The 23287-nt window shown below is 40.0% G+C and overlaps 1 protein-coding gene across 4 annotated transcripts in view; it reads left to right on the top strand.

The window, feature by feature from the left end:
* The window catches only part of tmx3b (thioredoxin related transmembrane protein 3b), a 91550-nt gene that overhangs the window by 55348 nt on the left and 12915 nt on the right, over positions 1-23287 (top strand). For 3 of the 4 annotated variants that reach the window (XM_078397801.1, XM_078397804.1, XM_078397803.1), the window contains 3 exons: positions 14165-14263; positions 15417-15474; positions 18752-18805. In XM_078397801.1, coding sequence (XP_078253927.1) covers positions 14165-14263; positions 15417-15474; positions 18752-18805 — 211 coding nt within the window. The remainder of the gene's footprint in view (positions 1-14164; positions 14264-15416; positions 15475-18751; positions 18806-23287) is intronic. The other variant, XM_078397802.1, reaches the window with a different exon arrangement.

Below are 23287 nucleotides of genomic sequence, written 5' to 3'. Positions count from 1 at the left end.
AATTCTGACCTCTCGTGCTATCTATGTGGAATTTGCACGTTCTCCCTGTGTCTGCATGGGTTTCCTCCGTGTTCACAAGTTATAGGAGTAGAATTAGGCCATTCGGCCCATCGAATCTACTCTGCCATTCAATCATGGCTGATCTCTGCCTCCTAATCCCATTTTCCTGCCTTTTGCCCATAACCCTTGACAACCATTCTAATCAAGAATTTGACTATCTCTGCGTTTTTTTTAATCCACTGACGGTCTCCACAGCCCTCTGTGGCAATGCGTCCACAGAATAACTACCCTCTGACTAAAGAGGTTCCTCCACACCTTTCTAAAAGAGCGCCTTTAAACCAGGTGCTCAGGTTTCCTTCTGCATCATAAAGACGTGTGAATTTGTAGGGTAATTGGCCTCTATAAAATTGATCCAGGTGTGCAGGGAGTGAAAGAGAATTTAGGATAACATAGAACTAGTGTGAATGGGTGATCGTTGATCATCGTGGACTCAGTGTGCCGGAGAGCCCGTTTCTATGCTGCATATCTAAACTAAGTGAAATGCTGCTTAAGGTCTAAATACTCAGTTTAATTTACCCCAAAACTGGATTTGAAAGGATTACTTAAAGCAGAATTTATATTTTGTTAAAATATCAGAGATATTTTTAAAATGTATGCTTTTGTTCTTCATTTGCACAATGTGTTCAACTGAATCAAATTGGCCTTATTCTTCAAATTTCAATCTTTAGATGCAATAGAAAAGATCCACAAATGCTCATGAATTACCATCTTTTCTCTCCAAGTAAGAATATGACCTGATAGGATTTGGTTTGCATCAAATTAGCTTGAGAAGTATTGATCCCATATTCCTTCATTCAGTGCTATTTATATAATTCTGTTCTATTTAGCTTATATTTGCTTTGATTTTTCTTAAATCTTAAAGCTGTGCAAAAAGGATTTAATAGTTGTTGTAAAAGTATTACAAAATCTTTTTACATTGATGTGCAATCATAATCACGGCAGTGGAAAATGAGGAAAAATTTCAAAAAAGATATTGGCAACTTATTAAATGCTGCCTTCTTACACTATCCTAAGTTGAATATTCATCCTTCAATCCAAATTCCAATTTCGGTGTCGGGTCTTATTCTAAGCCTAGAGTGCTGTCAGTATTTCTGCAACTCCAGCAACACAGTTAATATCCTGACCTCTGGCACTGTCTGTGTAGAGTTGCACATTGTCCCTGCGACAGCATGGGATTCTCCCAAGTGTTCTAGTTTTGTCTCCCTTCGCAAAACCATTACGATTGGTAGGTTAATCGGCCACTATAAATTGCCCCTAATGTATAGGTGAGTTGTGATATCTGGGGGTTTTGAGAATGGGGGAATAAAATGGGATTTATATAGAATTTGTGTAAATTGGTGCTTGATCGTCCACATCAGCACAGTGGGCCCTTTTCTACGTAGTATGTCTATATATGAAAACTAGCAGATAGAACAGATTCATTACCACAAGGAATGTAAGATAAGCCTTGTGCTTCAGGGAGCTACCATTGCATTGAACATAGTTTTAAAGAGGTATAAGAAGAATCTGGTGATGTAATCAGGAAAATATTTCGACATTGGCAGGGTGTGGAGATTTGAAGTCAAGATTCCTGCATTTTTTTAATAGAGGCAAAAAGTACAAATTTGCAAAATTGAGAAGCATTTGTGAAATGCTCAATGCTTCTGGATGTGTATTGTGCTCAGTTCTGGCACAGTACTTTACAATGGTTAGACAATTTTGAAGTAATTAGCTTGAATGATACGTGGGAGGAGAGATTTGTATTGGAAATCTTAGGTTCTTGAAGGAAAGTTTGAGAAGGATTGATAGATTTTCATAATTTAATTATTTTGAGTGAATAAAAATTAACCATTTCCATAAATCCATCAGCAAGTACAAGATACTTTTTATTATCTTTAATAATCGGACTATCATTAATCTGACTTTACTGGACTTTATCTTGCATTAAATTTTACTCCCTTTATCATGTATCTATACACTGGATGGCTCGATTGTTATGTATTTTCTTTCAGGCATGTGAATTTTCCGCGTTTCTGCCGATTTCTGCGTTTTTAAAATCCATTTTCCGCGCTTTTTGCATGGCTTCTGCGTTTTTCACTTTGCCAAATAAACAGAGAAATCAAATCGAAAGAAAGAAAAAAACAATGTATAGACTTGTAGTGAACACTAGGTTCCGCGAGAAATCCCCCGCGTGCTCTAGAAGTCTCCCCGGAAATGTGGCACCTAGGCTGGGCAAGGCAGCCAATCTCGACCTCATCGGGACTTCCATGGCCAATTTGTCAATTCGTCCACTAGAGGTCGCTAGGTGTTCCGCGAGAAATCTCCCATGCCGTGGAAGTCTTGCCGAAAATGTGGCACCTAGGCTGGGTAAGGCAGCCAATCTCGATCTCATGGGACTTCCACAGCCGATCGGTAGGTTGAATTTGCAACTTGCGGCCGGGGCTCTGGAACTCCAGGCCAGCTGGAGCCAACAAATCTATCCCCATAGCCGACTTCCTTGGCCTGCTGGATAAACCAGCTAAGCTCTGGAACCAAGAGTGCCATAAAGTCAGTGGTGGAACTGTAATGAGTAAATATTAAATTTAAGTACAAGATTATATAACTAACTTAATTAAGACAAGGTTAAAATATAAAACACAACAGAAAAGCCAATTACCACCCTTTTGGGCTGATTATCAATTAATGTGCGAATTTACTTAAATGTTATTAGTGTACAGTGACATATTCACATTATTTTGTAATGTCAATTTTTACTTTGAAATGCACTAAAAGAGGCTTGAAACTGGTAATTTTGTGTAAATTTTTGACCCCCATTGTACAAGAGCGAGGCTCTTTTCTTCTTCTTTAACCTCGCTCACATGCCTGTTCTTTCTAGTTTCTAGTTAGCTTGCAACAAAGGCTTTTCACTGTACCTCTGGTCCTTCGTTGACCAATTTTTCATTTGGTTCAGTTTTGTTTATTGTCACGTGTACCAAGGTATGGTGAAAAGTTTTTATTTTTTCAATCTTATTTCTTGATGGAAGCTCAGAAAAAAAGAGGTTTTTAAAGTGTTGTTAGATTCAAATTTTCTGTCTAGCAGTCTGAGTTTTCCATATTATTCATCTTGTGTGTTGTTGCAATAGTAACGTTCACTTGGAGAGGAGACCTTGGTTTGGACATTTGGTTTAGATGCTTGGCTGAGGAGCCAGTGGTGCAAAGCTGCCATCTACAGGAATAGATCGTCAAAATCCTGCCATAATGTCTGAAACGGGGCTAGTGATTTTTAAGTACAAGTTATCAAACTAAACCTAAATGTAAAGGAATTTGACTGAATGTAAAACTTGATATTTTGAAAAGGTTTACTGAGATATTTGTTATGAATTACATCATTAAATTATCTTGCGCTCATTTGACATGCATTTAAAATTGAATGTCTCCATTCAAATTGAAGTCTGGAAGGTGATAAGTAGACACCTGAGTTTGCCACCTTTTTTGCGCCAGATCTCCAAACATAATTGCTGGCTTTTTACGGGATTTGTTTTGGAAATTGACATGGCAATCTCCTAAATCGGTCCCTGCCATAAAATAATTACTGCAATGTTATCATTGACTGTTGAGAGAAAAATATCCTGTCTGAACGTATCTCCATATTCTGTGGGATTCAAGTGGAAATAAGATTTTGCATGGTGGAAAATTGTAATACATGGTTGTTTTTGTGAAGGCATCAACTCTGTAGTGTGGAATTGGCCTGTATTGCTTTTAATTTCCTTAACAGAGCTTTATTTGGTATAACAGAGCTTTATTTGTCGTTCGGTACCGAAGTACCGAACGAAACTACATAGCAGTCATAGAAAAAAAGAACACAAGACGCATAACCCCAACACAAACATCCATCACAGTGACTCCAAACACCCCCTCACTGTGATGGAGGCAACAAAACTTCCACTCTCTTCCCCACGCCCACGGACAGACAGCTCGTCCCCAACCGACCCGCACAGTCCCCGCACCGGGCGCTGAAACGTCCCGCGGCCGAACCGGGCGATGAAAGGCCCGCGACCAAGCCTTGCGCAGCTAAGTCCCGTGGCCGAGCCGCACCGGGCGATGTAAAGTCCCGTGGTCGAGCCGCACCAGCGATGTAAAGCCCCGCGGCCGAGCCGCACTGGGCGATGTTAAGTCCCGTGGTCGAGCCGCACCGGGCGATGTTAAGTCCCGCAGCCGAGCCGCACCAGCGATGAAAAGTCCCGCAGCCGAGCTGCACCGGGCGATGTTAAACCCCGCGGCCGAGCCGCACCGGGCGATGTAAAGTCCCGCGGCCGAGCTGCACAGGGCACTGTTAAGTCCCGCGGCCAAGCCGCACCGGGCGATGTAAAGTCCAGCGGCCAAGCCGCACCGGGCGATGTAAAGTCCAGCGGCCAAGCCGCACCGGGCACTGTTAAGTCCAGCAGCCAAGCCGCACCGGGTGATGTTAGGCCCCGCAGCCGAGCCACACCCCGCGCCGTGAGGAAGAGAAAAGTTTCCCCCACCCCCCCCCCCCCCCCACCCACACCACCACCCCCTCCCACACATACACAACCAAAAAAATATATAAAAACCATCCCAACACCGACACACAACAAAAAAAAAAAGGAAAAAAGACGAACAGACTGCTAGCAAGCCGCTGCCGTTAGGCGCCGCCACTTCCGCTGGCCATAACACCTGGCCATTGTACTATACCTTTTTACTTCTGTCCTCTTTAGTATCACTCTACCACATAACTTTAGCGTGTTACATTGCTTCATCACTGGTTTAAGAGTTTTGTGGGGTGCTTTTCTCAGAATTCATAACAAGATCTAGATCTTTGGCTCTCTTTGCCAATCTACTAAATTTGGGATGGTCAAGATTGGATTCATATCATATCATATCATATATATACAGCCGGAAACAGGCCTTTTCGGCCCTCCAAGTCCGTGCCGCCCAGTTATCCCCGTACATTAACACTATCCTACACCCACTAGGGACAATTTTTACATTTACCCAGCCAATTAACCTACATACCTGTACGTCTTTGGAGTGTGGGAGGAAACCGAAGATCTCGGAGAAAACCCACGCAGGTCACGGGGAGAACGTACAAACTCCTTACAGTGCAGCATCCGTAGTCAGGATCGAACCTGAGTCTCCGGCGCTGCATTAGCCGGTAAAGCAGCAACTCTACCGCTGTGCTACCGTGCCGCCTTAGTGTGCAAGTTGTATTAGAAGTTGCTGTTGTGCAGGATCATATAATTGAATGTGACTTTTACAATAGTTATGATTAAATAGACGTACTTGATCAAATACTGAAATTATTCTATTGTGAAATGTGTGAATAAAATTATTTTAATCAATGTGTCCATTAAAGAGGAAAATGTTAAATGCTTACACCAAGATAATATAGATAAATTACTCTCCCTTCCCTCTTCACACATTGCTTCCACCACCATTTGAGATGTGCCACCAATTTGTTGCCTGCCATTTTCTATTTGGCCTCGTAAAAGCTTATCTCTCTCCAGTTTTGCTATTTCATCCAGCATTGTATTTTTCTTTTCTTGAATTATTGCAAATAAAGACTTAAGCTGAGAGATGATTTCTCTGGGTCAAGATTTCTTGAGTACATTTTTTGTTTTCACCCATAATAGGATCTGGTAGTCAAGATTGGCAAATTGATGCATCACAAGGAAGATAGTTGACTGATCCTGATGGTTAGATGTGCTTGCATACTTCCCCTAGGTGATCTATTCCCCTTGCATTTCCACAAGAAAAGGAGTAAAGGAAGATTAATATGCAAGATTGGTCTGCACAACCATATAAGATCCCACGTTCACAAAGATATATATTTTTTGTTTTTATTGGTTACATTAGGAATGTATATTCAAATGTTATTAATGAATGTCATCAAATTTGTATTTTATAAGTAAGGGCATTGAATCTAACAGTAAATAATTACAAGTGCATTATATTTAATTTGTTAGAGTATTTTGTTCAGCTTTGTGCACCCCTTTAAAGAAGAAAGGAATTAAAGTCAGAACGGGAATATTATACTTCAAGGTAGCATCTTGGATAAGGAAATTAATACGAGAAGAGATTATATTTAGGTCAATGCAATTAAAGCAACTGTCTTGCCAATCATTATTGCCAGGAATGCTGTCTTATCAGAAGAAATGGTCCTATGTTGGCATGGCAGGGAGAATGTGGGATGACAGAGGTAGATGACAAGATGTTCTGAGATTCTGGAAGTAAATTTCTCGAGTCTGAAGCAGCAACTTGGCGAAACGTTATGACATCTTTAGACGTGCACAGTTACCTTCGATTCTTCTAGAATTGGCATATTTCAGTGATGGAATATTCAGAATGCATATTGAGTATTTGTGACCACAGATTTATGGAAGGAATGTGAAGATCCAGTAAAATAAATAACTTTTTATTTAAGGATATGTTGAGGGGTCCAATGTGTCTTTTTTGTTCTGCAGGATCGAGCAATGTTATGGCGATAGAAATAGAATATGTTCATTCTGGCACATTGCATCACACACTTTGAGTATTTCCCATCCCTACAGCCATACGTATTGCACTACCTCTATTGGCCATTGAATGCCAACTACATCCCACCTATCTTTATCCCTTTCCACAACTCATTTGTGTCCTTTAATATACCCTTCAATATGATACTTGTACCATTGTTAGTAGTTTCACCCTTCCATAGATCATAGAAAATTAATGACACAGAAAGATGCTGCATGTTTGCAAGTTCTGTCCAAAATCATTTAAGCAATCTTATTTCTTAACAATTGTGATGGCACACCCAACTTATCATATCATATCATATCATATATCTACAGCCGGAAACAGGCCTTTTCGGCCCTCCAAGTCCGTGCCGCCCAGTGATCCCCGTACATTAACACTATCCTACACCCACTAGGGACAATTTTTACATTTACCCAGCCAATTAACCTACATACCTGTACATCTTTGGAGTGTGGGAGGAAACCGAAGATCTCGGAGAAAACCCACGCAGGTCACGGGGAGAACGTACAAACTCCTTACAGTGCAGCACCCGTAGTCAGGATCGAACCTGAGTCTCCGGCGCTGCATTCGCTGTAAAGCAGCAACTCTACCGCTGCGCTACCGTGCCGCCCTTTGAGCCCTTTTTTTAAAATAGTTTTCTAACAACCATTAGGCAAATTGGAACATAGGAGTTGCTATTCACATATTTCCCTGAACAGGCATATAATTTTTTAATGCAGTTAAATAAAGGCTAAAGGCAAAATAAGGCTTTGACCTTGTCGAATAAGTGTGCACTCTATACCTATGCTGCTCATATTTGGGGAAGGTCTACACTTGCTCAAATAAGATTAAGATATATTAAAATTGTGAAGTGAAAATGGCTAGCCAAAGTTTGAGGTTTTGAAATATTCTGTCATCTGAAATTTAAAGATTTATGAAGACGTTAAAAGATGCACTAGACAATTGTGAATGTAATCATATAATAAGGAACTCTGTAAAGCAGGGGGATGAGAAAAGGAAACAAATAGTTTCCAATCTGTCTTTACAGTAGAGGATACAAATAAAGTACAATTATCTGTAAGAGCCAACACAAATGAGAAAGAGGAACTCAAAACAATTGACAATTACTTGGGTCGGACCCTTTCTTCGTACTGAAGTGTCCCGACCCGAAATGTCGCCTGTCCATTTTCCACCAAGGATGCCGCCTGACACGCTGAGTTCCACCAGCACTTTGATTTGTGCTCAAGATTCCAACTCATGCGGTCTCTTGTGCCTGTCTTCAAGACAATTTACATTAATTTCTCCATATTGATTCTTTTTAATAGAATGACCTTGTCTTTCAGTAGTTGTTTAAGGTCTCCATTCCACGTTGTTCTTGAAGGCAGTTGATAACCTCTTGATGTTGCATCCAACAGGAGTCCAATTACAAAGGGTGTCCAGTAATCACTATTTTGCAATGAAGATGAGCGATGCAAGACTTTCAGTACAAATTGGATGCTGTTATTTGTGTTTGAAAGTGTAGCTTGGATTTGTTTTATTTGCGTATTATCAAAATATGATTTTTCTGACCAATACTGTAGTAACATGTGATTGCAGCAAGTTACCTGGACAACAAACATGGAACTTTCTACATCGTCTTCGAATACCGTAATAGAAAGGTGTTCTGTGCCATCATGTGATTGAGCCATGAAGTCAACTGATGGAAATATCTGTAGGGTAAAAGAGTAAAAGCATCAGTGTTTAGAATTGCCTGGCCAATGAAAAGTGATTGAATAGTCATTTCAGGATGGCCATCAGAAACAATCAAAAAATTATCATCCCCATCAAATCTATGTTGCACAGATGTACTTATTTACAGGTTCTTTATACAAGTAGCATATTTGTGCATTAGCTTGCTGCAGCAAGCACCTCATGATTTAGACTGAAGGTCGACACAAAATGCTGGAGTAACTCAGCGGGACAGGCAGCATTTCTATAGAGAAGGAATGGGTGTCGTTTTGGGTCGAGAACCTTCTTCAGACTGATGTCTGAGGAGAGGGAGATGCATAGATAAGGCGGAGTAAGGTGTGAAAACAGGACATTGAGATCAAGGAAAATGTAGAATAGATCATTGTTAGCTGGGAGAAGGTACCACCAAAGCAAACGGAGATAAACTGTGATCAGAGACAGTAGGACTGGTTGGAGAACTGGGAAGAAAGGGATGGAGAGAAGGAAAGCAAGTGTTACTTGAAGTTAGAGAAGTCAATGTTCATGCCACTGGGGTGTAAGCTGCCAAAGCAAAATATGAGGTGCTGTTCCTCCAATAATGATTTAGGCTGTTAGTTAGTCTTGACAGTTTAAGCTGATTACGTGTGCAACAAAAAGGAAGGGGTAAGTGCCATTGCCATTTATCATGTTACCTAAAGGATACGTAGTACATGAAGCATCATTACACACAACATTATATTGATAGCAAAATCTGGCTCGACAATGGAGGAATTAAATGAAATTCTGTCCGCACAAAAATGTAGGATAAATAACTGCTTAAATGTAAAGAATAGAGGAAAACACAAAATACAAAGATGATACTGTTAATCTGTGAGATGGTACTTTCATTGGTGTCTTTAAAAATGACAGGATTTTATTGTAGATTGGAATTTGATGGCTCAGGCTAGGTTATCTAAATTCAGCACGTGAAATTTCACAATGCATTTAAAATTCAAAAGCAATTATTATAAATTGACCAACTTAAATATCACATTTTTAAGATTACTAAAAAATTAAAGCTGTATGCAAAGCTGTCTGTCAATCGACATATCAACCGAGAAATTGGAGCTGCGAAAATGTTATCAGTTAACAAAGATTAGACTGTTTGCTCCAGAAACACTCTTGCCTGCCCTTATCATCTTAAAGCATGCATTCTAGTCCTGACCCAAACCTTGACTTATTCAAATATTTGCAGCAGATGTCCTATGCTGCCATCCTGCCTTCGCTATCCTACTGCCCTACATTGACTTACAATTGTGCAAAATTTCAAAATTATCATTCAGATATTAAAACCTAGATTCCTCCCCACCCCCAACCTCACTGTTGGTTTCTGTTGCATCAATTCTTTAAGCAGCACAACCAACAATCCCATTTTTAAAAGTTTCTGATCAAACATTGGAATCAAAAGATCATTAATCCCAAAATATTTCTACTGTCCCATGGAGGAGAGTTTGGCTGCTCTTACAGTTTAAAAAACAAAGTTAGACTAAGATTTGCATCACCACACATGCCAGAATTTTGACCATTGTGAATTGGGAAAGGGTTTTCATCTACCCTTCCTTACAAGGCAGTTCAATCCACAGTAACACTATCGCTGGCCTAGCTGATATATTTAGCACTGATCGGGCATTTGACAGCAAAATCCTTAAGTTGGACCAACTGCCTTAATTAGCCAAACCATTGGGATTTACTACAATCTTCTCAAACTGTTGAGTAATATTTTAAAGTTAATTGTAGAAACACCTACCTGATTAACTCTGACTGCAGAGCCACTGGTACTTAAAATCCCAAATTCATTGACTGGAAATTGCTTCAGTTTATTGTAGTATGTTAGTTGTTTTCTGACTCGATTGGTAAGAGGTGAGCAAAAGCAGCACTTCCTTCTTAGCTGTGTGTGTACAGTAACCAATGAGGTGCATTTGTGAACTGAAAATAGTTCATTAAAATGGATTGAGATTTTTCGATTGGCTCTACTATTCTGTTTAATCTCAAACATGTAAAGTATCGTAAGGCGTTCCAATTCAAATTTGCCAAGTCTCGTAGATGATGTGAAGTTTGAATAGACAAATGTTCAGACGTAACTTTTTGTTACTGAACAGTTGGAAGAACTGTTTTGTTTTATCATGACCTACAGCCACAGCAGGTCCTTAGAGGATGTGATCTCGCTAGATCGTCACTCTGCACTGGACCACTTGGACAATAAAAGCACATTCATTAGATATGTTAAGGAAAAGATTAGTGAAGACAAAGGTAGGTCCCTTACAATCGGAGACAGGTGAATTTATAGTTTCCAACGTAAGTGAAAGAGTCGCCTGCAATTGTGTCTCAACCGTAGAAGACAGATGCACTTTGTATATGGCCCTCAGCTTAACACCAGTGCACTATTACTCGTGAGTCCTCTGGCAGTTAGGCCCACGTAACAGTGTTCCCTAATTCATCAATTTTCACACTACCCTTCTTATAAAATAGTTAATCTCTAAATTGAGCTGAAATACAATATCCAGTGAAAAATTTTATTCATTCATTCCGTTTAGTTTAGAGATACAGCGCAGAAACAGGCCCTTCGGCCCACCAGGTACGTGCCAACGTTCCCCGCATATTAACACTATCCTACATACACTAGGGACATTTTTTGCATTTATCAAGCCAATTTACCTCCATACCTGTACGTCTTTGGAGTGTGGGAGGAAACCGAAGATCTCAGAGAAAACCCACACAGGTCATGGACCTGTACAGACAGTAGTCGGAGTTGAACCCTGGTCTCCGGTGCTGCATTCGCTGTCAGGCAGCAACTCTACCACTGGGCCTAATTTTACGCAAAAGACCTTTATAACGATTTTGGGGAAAGTTTTTTTTTTAAGTGAAATTTTGGTGATTAATTTAAATGCACTCTGTAACATAGGAGAGCACATAGTTGGGGCGGTTTGCAATCCTTGGTCTAAAAAAAACCTGAATGTTATAAAACACAATCAGTCACCTTTTATTTTGATATATAAATTATGAAATTAATAATCAATGTGAACCACAGAAATGTTTTATTTAAAAATATATATTTTACCCACTACTCAATAAATTGTGAGTTGCTTCCATTTGACAAGATTGAAAACCAATATCTTCCATCCACCTATGCTGTCCTTGATTTGCTTCCAAACTGCCTGAAGCGCAGAAGAAAAAAATGAAGCTCGACACGAACTCAAGTTGTTCAGTTCTCTTTGCACATCAGAGGAAAATGCAGGGGCCAGTTAAATGTCAAATTGTGGATGAAATGGGGAGTATAAAATGAGCATGGGTATTGAAAATATTTTACTAATGTGCCTGTATGAGCATGTAAAATTATAGCTAGTGTATTGATCTAGCCTCAGAGTTGCAGTATTATGTCCATCTGAATATACTCTCCTACTAGACTCCTTTGGAAAGATCTCTGCTATATCCACTCTATCTGGGATTGCATTATTCAATCGGTTTAAATGAGATCCCTCCTCATACTTTTGAACTTCAGCGAATACAGTGTATGCCCTTTTTGTTCTTTTTCTGGTATATGGATATTGCTGATAAAGCCAAACAATTACTACCCACCCCACATCGAGAAGGCACGGATGACTGCTGTCTTCATCCACTGCAGTTTTTTCTGGTCAGCACACTCCCATAATGCTGTGGAGGACAAGGTTTCAGGTTTTGGACTCTGACCGTGAAGAAATGGAAATTATATTTGCACCATGTAGTGAAATCTTTGTTTTCCATGGTAGAAATTGTGGTTTTGGGACTGGTGCATGGTGCACGCTGCAGTCACTTTGCACTAGTACTAGGGAGAACAAGGAGAACAAAACTGTAAATAATACTCTATTAGAGTATTAGAGGATGTTACTTGCCATAGAGGGAGAAAGCAAAAAATTCTCGGCTGGTTCCAAGGATGTTGGATTTGCCTTGATGGGGTTGGGGCACTTTGTTTAAAGACTTTGTAAGTTTTAATGAGACCACTCATTCTTCTAAAGTAAATAAAGGGCTTGACCCTCTTAAAGAGATGTTGCTCCTAATTGAAGCGTCCAGTGCTAGTTGCAGTCTGAAAGGGATCGGCCATTCAAGACTGAAAGGGAGAAAATATTTCACTGGGTAAACGTTTGGAATTCTATACTCTGAAAAGCTGCGGAAGCTCAGCTGTTGTGTTCATTCAGAACAGGAATGGATAGATTTCTGAACATTAAGTAAATCGGTGCATATAGGGATAGTGTGGGGAAATTGTGTTGCCGTAGATCAACTATTCATCAACATTGTGGCGGAACAGGCTGTTAGGGCTGGATATCCTGTTCCTCTCATTGTATATGTAAAGAAAGACTAAAGAACTCCACTGATCCCACCACTGTATGGCTACATTCATTCGGAGGTGACCCACGTGATGTTGATAGCGAGGAGGACTTGATTATGGTACATACTGAGTGTCAAGTGTAATGCTTAGACTTTTCCTTACTGAAGGTGGTCATTGTCACTTTCATGGAATGAATGTTACTTTGCATGAATCACCACATGCCTGCTTGCTATCTTGGACTTACTGGACTTGGTCTTTTTTTACTTATATTCAGGCTTGTAGCCCCGTTCTGTTTGCTGTCCACTTAAACTGAGAGACTGGAAGTTGTTCATGCTCTGCCTTGTGCTTTCCATCAACTTAAGTACACATTTATTAAATGTGTCTCGATAATATATTTAACAATAGTGCACAGGTTGAACATCAATTTTTTGTTTGGCACCCTCGGTTCCAGTGACTTCCTGAATTATCTGTCTTTCCGTACCAATAGAGCCACATGATAATGAAATGATGATACACCCCTGGCCCACTAATGATTCCCTTCCCGTGTCTCTAAGGCACCATGGAGTGTCAGAAACTTAAATTTAACAAATAAAACTTAAGCTGAATATGAATGGAATAACCTGCCAACCATCCCTGGCTCGCAGCGTCTTCCCAGCCATTCTGAGCCCCGGCTTCTGACCCAACTCGCAAGGTGCACCAGCGAGCTCCCCTCACCTGCTGCTGTTTCTTGCGGTCAGCGATGGCTTTATCCGCTCCCCGCTTGACCACTGTCACCTGTTTCTCCCATAGCTCTATCCAGTCGGCCTCTTTCTGCCCCGCTCTTTCCTCCTCCCCCCACTGCAGCCTCCTTCCCCGGAGTTACCGACATACTCCACCTTGGAAGCGCCAGCAAGTGAGAGGGGAGGGAGGCCCACGGTGACTGCACCTAGTTTTAAAGTGAAATTTCACAAACTCTGCCAACTGAATCAGTCTGAGGAAGGGTCCCAATGTCACCTATCCATGTTCTCCAGAGGTCTTGACTTCAGCACTTTGTATCCTTTTGTCTATTAACCATCTCTAGTCATCTCGTTTTCTCATACATGTGCAGCTCATTTGAAAGAGTTTTTCTGTTTGCGTCTGCATGTAATTCAAACAGAACCAGGATCTTCTCAGTCATAAACCTAGGAGGGAGCATACTGGGCAATTGAGGACCTAAGCAATGTTTTTTCAAGGCAATGGTTTCTGAAGAATTGTTATTGGCAAAGACACAGACGTTCAAAACGTTGAGAGATTTCTCAGGGTGTGAGAATAAGTATGTGCTAAGGAGCAATGTGTGTCATCTCTAGAAAGATAATTGGACTTTCTGTTGCAATTTTTCTGTCCCATTCGTTCACCCAAATCTTCACATTCTATCTTTGCCTCATCACCAAATAGGACAAATGAGAAATGGGAATAGGTAGCATCTTTGCACAACAACTGAATATTTTGATTAAGGAAATAATACTTAACTTCCCCTTGATTTTTGTTCAAGTTGTAATTGTGGTGCCTTTCGAGTTCATTGACTGAATTGACCATACTTTTTCTTTTTTTTCTCCCCCTCAGAATATGAAGATGGAGATATGTCCTCATGGGTGAATAGAGAAAGATTCTTAGGATATCTTTACATTGATGGCTTCACTTTATATGAACTTTCAGAGACGGGTACTTTTCCATTACATTTTATTTAAGAATTTTTAAATTGTAAAATAATACTTTAAAAATCTTTAATTTGAAATTGTTCTGAATAAAATTGCTATTTTTACATTTGATTTGCTAATAAGTTTACATTTGTGGACCTTGTACTGCAATTATTTTTGACACTTGGAAACTGTGGGTGGAGTTAACAAATGAGAAGTATAAGAACATTTAATTTAAGTGGATCTCCATGATTGAAACTGACATGTACTTTAAGGAAACCAAATATGTCATTGGAAGCAAGTTCCTTAGCAACACTGAATTTCAAGCTCCACTTCAGCAGGGAATTAGCGCATGGTTGCCATGTAAAATACTCTTGGGATGGGGAAGCTCAATGCCTATCTTCATCTCCTAATTGTTAAGTAAGTAGTTTGAATTGCCCTAACAATCGAAGGAAAGCAAACTAAAAGCTCAAAACTCTTCAAGTATTCAATTTGGTTTTGATTGGCCAGAGATCAAGAATTGTGTATTATGGGCATTGTAATACAAACAATTAGTACCTAGTTCAAAATTTTAAGTTTATTAAACCTCCCAAATTGGTAGAACAAATGATCTGCAAATTTCTGTTTTGTCTTTGCCCATAATATCATTTTCTGCAGTTAAAAGTACTTTCAAAATAAAAATGGAATATAGCAGAATACTGATCGACAAATTATAATCCAGTCAAATGTGATTATATTTTTAATACAACCGTTTAAAATCGTGGCTTAAATTTGCAGATAAATGGGCTTTGTAAATCACAGGACCTTTCTGAAAAACTATAATAGAAAATGCTGAACGGGAAAGAATGTTATGTTTAAAGGGTAATTATAAAGAATTAAAGATAAAGCGATGGGCTTAGAAAAGGAATGAGAAAATAGGCTTAAATTTGGAGTATTATAAAGAATTGAATGTCATCAGTAGACAGCAGGAACCATATCTGATGACGAGGTCAGTGTTAGGCATAAAGTAATGTACTTCTTGACAGAGACTGCACAGTTCCTAAACAGGTTCTCCTGCTTTAGGTGTCATACTCTTGGATTTTTTCATTGAATTGTGCTGATTTAATAGTAAAATCATTCTTTGCAAATAGTCTTTGTTTAACAGAACCTTGTAATCTAATTCAGCCTGATTTCTTCAGGAAAGCTAGTAGTGGTCGCAGTTATTGATGGCAAGAATTCATCTGAAGAACATGCCAGGTAAGATGGTTTGTGACTTACTGGAAATGTCCTACATTTTACAAGAATTGAAAACCAACTTTATGACTGCTTCCAAAAATATCTTGGTCAGAAGTAATTGCAACATAAAATATATTTCATTTTCTTTGAACACTTTCTTTGTTTAATCAAAATATAAGAGATTGAATAGGTGGTGGTGTGGATGTTCCTGGGTAGGGAGAATATGGAGGGTGGTTATCTGATCTAATCTACTGGAATACATTTAAACGTATTTAACACAAGTATACTTCAGCAACCTCAGTTGAACATTGTTTGACATCCAGCATTTCACCTCCATTATTTTTTTTGTCTCGTATCGATGAAATACTTAATACTTTTAATAACATACATTTCACATCAAGCATTTTTGTCATTGATAGAAGGCCCATAGTACAAATGATTCGACAGCTGTTTGTATTTTTCAGCTTGACTTTTCTTTCAAGAGCTGCAAATAATGGTTGAAGGCATCTCTTTATTTCCTTTTTTCTAATCTTTACTTCTCCAGACCTCCCACCCCATCACACCATTCCTTGATTTCCTCGATGTGGGATGGTCATTGGTGCTAGTTTCCAACGCAAGTGAAAGAGTCGCCTGCAATTGTGTCTCAACCGTAGGAGACAGATGCACTTTGTATCTGGCCCCTCAGCTTAACACCAGTGCACCATTGCTGGTGTGTCCTCTGCCAGTTAGGCCCATGTAACACAAATAGTGTTCCTTAATTCATCAGTTTTCACACTACCTTTCTTGTAAAACAGTTAATCTCTAAATTGAGCTGAAATACAATATCAAGTGAAAAAATGTATGAATTAATTTCATTTAGTTTAGTTTAGAGATACAGCGCGGAAACCGGCCCTTCGGCCCACCGGGTACTCGCTGACCAGCGATCCCCGCATATTAATACTATCTTACACACACTAGGGACAATTTTTATATTTACCAAACCAATTTACCTACATACCTGTACGTCTTTGGAGTGTGGGAGGAAACCGAAGACCTCGGGGAAAACCCACACAGGTCACGAGGAGAATGTACAAACTCCATACAGACAGCACCCGTAGTCGGGATTGAACCTGGGTCTCCGGCGCAGCATTCGTTGTAAGGAAGCAACTCTACATGCCAACGTGCCGCCCAAAATTTAAGCCTAATTTTAAAAGACCTTTATAAAGATCTTGGGGAAAGTATTTTTTTAAGTGAAATTATGGTGATTAATTTAAATGCATTCCTTAACATAGGAGAGCACAGATAGTTGGGACGGTTTGCAATCCTTGATCTAAAAGATAAATTGACTGTTATAAACCACAATCAGTCACCCTTTATTTTGATATATAAATGAAGAAATTACTGATCACTATGAACCACAAGAGATCAGAAATTTTTAATTTAAAAAATATATATTTTACCCACTACTAAATAAATTGAGTTGCTTCCATTTGACAAGACTGAAAACCAATATCTTCCATCCACAAATGCTGTCCTTGATTTGTTTCCTAATACACTCCTTATTGTTCAACTTCTCATGCTGGTTACACTAAAAACTATTCTCTCTTCAGGTAATTCCCCACTGATTTTAAAAACTCTCTTTGAAGATATACCAGTGACCCTTCTGGCTTTGTAAATTGCTGTCTTATCTCCAATCTCATTTTCCTCTCCATTGTTCGTGGAAAACATTGCCATCCATGTTTGACTATCTCCAATCAGATCAGTTTCCAAAATAATGAACCTTGACAAATTCACTTTTTTGCATCCTTTGACTGTAACTTTGTTACATCTGAACACTTCACATGGGATTGTGGGTGAAGATGCTTTCATCTAAAACAAATGTTTTCGTTCTGTGGCAAAGCAGCTGCCCTCACTTGCTTCAGCTCTAAACTATTCAATTGTAGACTGTCATTAACAGTGTAATGTTAATTATAATGTTAATTATATTTAACTCCGAAAAAATTAAACAATTTAAATCCAAATTTACCTGACATTTGTTTTAGATGCAACCAGCATGTGGGTACTTTTTTACACTCCACATGGGCATGTCCGAAGGTAACTCCTTTTTGGAAAGACCTAAAAAACTTTTTGGAACAATTGATGAATAAGACCATACCACTGGATTCAAGGTTGTTTTTATTGGGAGATACTAAAGGAATATTACCAAGATTAATTTTAGATAAATATCAGGAAAGATTTCTCAAAATAGCTATAGCAATAGCAAAAAAATGTGTAGCGGTCACTTGGAAAGATCATAAGGAAATAAGAATTGAAAGATGGTATGCAGAAATGCGTAGTTGTATCCCATTAGAAAAAGCTACTTATAATCTGAGAAATAGATATGATTTCTTTTTGAAACTTTGGAACCCATTCACTTTAAAACTAGGATTAAGAATTAGAAATATTTAATTTCAGGATTATTTTGATACCCTTAAAAAGAATTTAATAAGAAATTAGCCGGAAGTGTCTCCTTGTCTCCAGGTTTCCTTCTTTTTTTCTTTCTTCTTCTCCTTTTTCCTCTGTTTTCTAACTGAGGGGAGATAATACAGAACAATACATGTATAATCGAATTTATAATGTATAATCGAATTTATAATGTAGGTATCATTGGGTAATGCACTCCCATCACATGACATTACCTGCATCATCCCATCAGGATAGATCCCCTAAAAATGCTCTAATTTTTCTCATCTCTGTAGTGGCAGTCCCTACATCTATGCATATTGCCCAGCTCTGACTGTCTCCTACCTACCACGATTCTTCACTTTCTGTATATTGTCAGATGCTTATCCAACACCAGTCCTGAATGAACCAAACTTTCCTCATTTAAACACCTGCTCAATGTATTCTGTAACAAAATACAAACTGCAAGAGGAACAAAGCAAGTCGGGCAGCATCTGTGAAGGGAAATGGACAGGTGACTTTCCCTGTCACAATAGTCACTGTATACAGAAGTGATGGAGGAGAGAAAACATGCAGGTAAGTTTTGGATAAACTCAAGTTTAAAGGGTGGATTAAAAGGTCCATTTCCCTTCTACCTTCTACATTTGTTGTTTCCCACCTTGTGCATCTCCTTCATTCTCACCTGTTCATGTTTGCATTTATTATGCTTGAAATACCACCTTCCTGATTCAGGCAAATTTTGCAAATTTAGATAAAATCTTGCACACTATAGTTAAATGATAACTCATCTTACCAATGATTTATAACGTAGGATAATCTGCAGTACACGTCTCTGCTGTAAATTTGCCTGCTCATTTTCATTTTCTTTGTTTTCCAGCTTAAAGGACATCACTCATGAAGTTGCTACGGGTTACAGGGAGCAGTTTCACAGGTTGGTTGATAAATACTTTGCATATTTAAACAATTGAAAAGGATCATGTACTGACGGAAGATGTAGATATGATACAGTGAGTCAGATGCCAGGTGAAATATAAAGTGATGCATTCTCTGGGGAAAAAGAATGGGTGGTGATCCAAGCAAAAGGGTCTGATTCTGTGAGCGGAGACCTGAAGTTTATGTACACATCTTTGAAAGCCACGATTCATGTTGGGAAGGTGATTGATGCAAAAAGAAACTGGGCGATATAAATGATCCCCGAGTACAATAGCAAAAAAACATTACTGAATCTTTATAAAATCATGTTTTGCCTGTAGCTCAAGTCCCATGCCAAATTCTGTAAACCACATCTTTGAATGGATGACAAGGCCTTGGAGTCAGTATAGTGAAAGGCTTAAAGACCTTTTGGAAGGTCTTCAGTTATGTGCTTAGAATAGAGAAGATAGGGTTATTTCTTGGAATGCAGCATTTTAAATGGAGAGTTCAAATTTATAAAGTATTTTGAGCATTCTGAGGGATAGGATACATATGCATTTAGATTAGACAACGGGTGATTAGGGTTAGTCAACTTAGTTTTGTACATTCTCATGAATCTGAGTTGAGGATGTGACCAAAAAGATCAATGGAATTAGACATTTTATACATGGATTTTGGAAAGGCATTCGACAAGGTTTCTTGTGGTAGGCTGCTCTGGAAGGTTAGAACCCATGGGATTCAAGGAAAGATAGCTGAATGGATAGAAAATTGGCTTCATGGAAGGAAGCAGAGGGTGATGGTGGAAGGTTGTTTTTTCGGACTGGAGACCTGTAACTAGTGGTGTGCCTCAGGATTCTGTGCCAAGCCCATTACTGTTTGTCATCTATTTTAATGATTTGGATGAGAATGTACATGGCATGGTTAGCAAGTTTACAGATGACACCAAAGTGGGTGGTATTGTAGATGGTGAAGATGGTTGTCAAAAATTGCATCACGATCTTGATCAGGTAGGCTGAGGAATGGTTGATGGAATTTAACACGGAGAAATGTGAGGTGTTGCATTTTGGGCATGGGCAGAACATACATAGTGAACAGTAGGGCTCAGGAAAGTTGTAGAGGGATCTAGGAATACAGGTACATAGTTCGTTGAAAGTGGCATCACTAGTTAGGGTAGTCAAAAAGGCTCTAGGCACATTGGCATTCATCCGTCAGAGCATTGAGTAGAAGTTGGGAGGTTATGTTGCAATTGTACAAGACGTTGGTGAGGCCACATTTAGAGTATTGTGTTCAGTTTTGGTCACCATGTTATAGGAAAGGTGTTGATAAGCTGGAGGCGATGCCGAAAAGATTTGCGAGGATGTTGCCAGGACTCGAGGGCTAAGCTATAGGGAGAGGTTGAGCAAGCTAGGACCCTATTTGAAATGCAGGAGGATGAGGGGTGATCTTACAGAGATATAAAAAATCATGAGAGGAATTGATCGGGAAGACACACAGTTTCTTGCCCAGAGTAGGGGAATCAAGAACCAGAGGACATGAGTTTAAGGAGAGGGGGGGAAAGATTTAATAGGAACCTCAAGAGGTAACTTTTTCACACAAAGGATGGTGGGTGTATAGAACGAGCTGCCGGAGGAGGTAGTTGAGGCAGAGACTATCTAGCGCAACGTTTAAGAAACCTTTATACAGGTACATGGATCGAACGTTTAGAGCGATATATGGGCCAAACGCAGGTAGGTGGGACTAGTGTAGCTGGGAGATGTTGGCCGGTGTGGGCAAGTTGGGCCGAAGGGCCTGTTTCCATGCTGTAAGATTCTGACACTATAAATTCAGGAGTATAATTTTTTTACACACTACCAAATGACTCAAACCAGCAGACACAAAGTTAAGGTAAGTGGCAAAAAAAAAAAACTGACAGAAACATAGAAACATAGAAAATAGGTGCAGGAGTAGGCCATTCGGCCCTTCGAGCCTGCACCGCGATTCAATATGATCATGGCTGATCATCCAACTCAGTAGCCTGTACCTGCCTTCTCTCCATACCCCCTGATCCCTTTAGCAAAAAGGGCCACATCTAACTCCCTCTTAAATATAGCCAATGAACTGGCCTCAACTACCTTCTGTGGCAGAGAATTCCACAGACTCACCACTCTCTGTGTGAAGAAATGTTTTCTCATCTCGGTCCTAAAAGACTTCCCCCTTATCCTTAAGCTGTGACCCCTGGTTCTGGACTCCCCCAACATCGGGAACAATCTTCCCGCATCTAGCCTCTCCAACCCCTTAAGAATTTTATATGTTTCTATAAGATCCCCCTCAGTCTTTTAAATTCCAGCGAATACAAGCCCAGTCTATCCAGTCTTTCCTCATATGCAAGTCCCGCCATCCCAGGGATTAATCTGGTGAACCTTCTCTGTACTCCCTCTAAGGCAAGAACGTCTTTCCTCGGGTTAGGAGACCAAAACTGCACACAATACTCCAGGTGCGGTCTCACCAAGGCCCTGTACAACTGCAGCAGAACCTCCCTGCTCCTAAACTCAAATCCTCTTGCTATGAATGCCAACATACCATTCGTTTTCTTCACTGCCTGCTGCACCTGCATGCTTGCTTTCAATGACTGGTGCACCATGACACCCAGGTCACGTTGCATCTCCCCTTCTCCCAATCGGTCACCATTCAGGTAATACTCTGCTTTCCTGTTCTTGCCGCCAAAGTGGATAACCTCACATTTATCCACATTATATTGCATCTGCCATGCATTTGCCCACTCGCCTAATCTATCCAAGTCACTCTGCAGCCTCCTAGCATCCTCCTCGCAGCTAAAACTGCCACCCAGCTTCGTGTCATCCGCAAACTTAGAGATGTTGCATTCAATTCCCTCGTCCAAATCATTAATATAAACTGTAAATAACTGGGGTCCCAGCACTGAGCCTTGCGGTACCCCACTAGTCACTGCCTGCCATTCCGAAAAGGACCCGTTTATTCCTACTCTTTGCTTCCTGTCCGTCAACCAGTTTTCTATCCACCTCAAAACTGAACCCTCAATACTGTGTGCTTTAAGTTTGTACACCAATCTCCTATGTGGGACCTTGTCGAAGGCCTTCTGAAAGTCCAGATATAACACATCGACTGGTTCTCCCTTATCCACTCTACTAGTTACATCCTCGAAAAATTCTATAAGATTCGTCAGACATGATTTGCCTTTGGTAAATCCATACTGACTTTGTCCGATGATTTCACCACTTTCCAAATGTGATGCTATCGCATCTTTAATAACTGACTCTAGCATTTTCCCCACTACCGATGTTAGGCTAACTGGTCTATAATTCCCCGTTTTCTCTCTCCCTCCCTTTTTTAAAAGTGGGGTTACATTAGCTACCCTCCAGTCCTCGGGAACTATTCCAGAATCTAAAGAGTTTTGAAAAATTATCACTAATGCATCCACTATTTCTGAGGCTACTTCCTTAAGCACTCTGGGATGCAGCCTATCTGGCCCTGGGGATTTATCTGCCTTTAATCCATTTAATTTACCTAACACCACTTCCCGACTAACCTGGATTTCCCTCAGTTCCTCTATCTCATTAGACCACCGGTCCCCCGCTATTTCCGGCAGACGGTTTATGTCCTCCTTAGTGAAGACAGAACCAAAGTATTTGTTCAATTGGTCTGCCATCTCCTTGTTCCCTATGATCAATTCACCTGTTTCCGACTGCAAGGGACCCACATTTGCCTTAACTAATCTTTTTCTCTTGACATATCTATAAAAGCTTTTGCAGTCTGTTTTTATGTTCCTTGCCAGTTTTCCCTCATAGTCTATTTTCCTTTCCTAATTAAGCCCTTTGCCCTTCTCTGCTGGACTCTGAATTTCTCCCAGTCCTCTGGTATGCTACTTTTTCTGGCTAATCTATCCTTGATTTCCCTTGTTAGCCACGGATTCACTACCTTTCCTGGTTTGTTCTTTTGCCAAACTGGGATGAACACTTGTTGTAGTTCATCCATGCGACCTTTAAATGCCTTCCATTGCATGTCCACCGTCAACCCTTTCAGCATCAATCGCCAGTCTATCTTGGACAATTCACGCCTCATACCCTCAAAGTTACCTTTCTTTAAGTTCAGAACACTTGTTTCTGAATAAACTTTGTCACTCTCCATCCTAATGAAGAACTCTACCATATTATGATCACTCTTGCCCAAGGGGCCTCGCACAAGACTGCTAACTAACCCTTCCTCATTACTCAATACCCAGTCTAGAATGGCCTGTTCTCTCGTTGGTTCCTCAACATGTTGGTTTAGAAAACCATCTCTCAAACATTCCACGAAATCCTCTTCCTCAGCACCCCTGCCAGTTTGGTTCACCCAATCTATATGTAGATTGAAGTCACCCATTATAACTGCTGCACCTTTAGTGCATGCATTTCTAATTTCCTGCTTGATGCCATCCCCAACCTCACTACTGCTGTTAGGTGGCCTGTACACAACTCCCACTAGCATTTTCTGCCCCTTAGTGTTT

Source organism: Rhinoraja longicauda, chromosome 4 (genome assembly GCF_053455715.1).
Source record: "Rhinoraja longicauda isolate Sanriku21f chromosome 4, sRhiLon1.1, whole genome shotgun sequence".
Taxonomy (NCBI): domain Eukaryota; kingdom Metazoa; phylum Chordata; class Chondrichthyes; order Rajiformes; family Arhynchobatidae; genus Rhinoraja; species Rhinoraja longicauda.
This window is presented reverse-complemented; position numbering and strand designations above follow the sequence as displayed.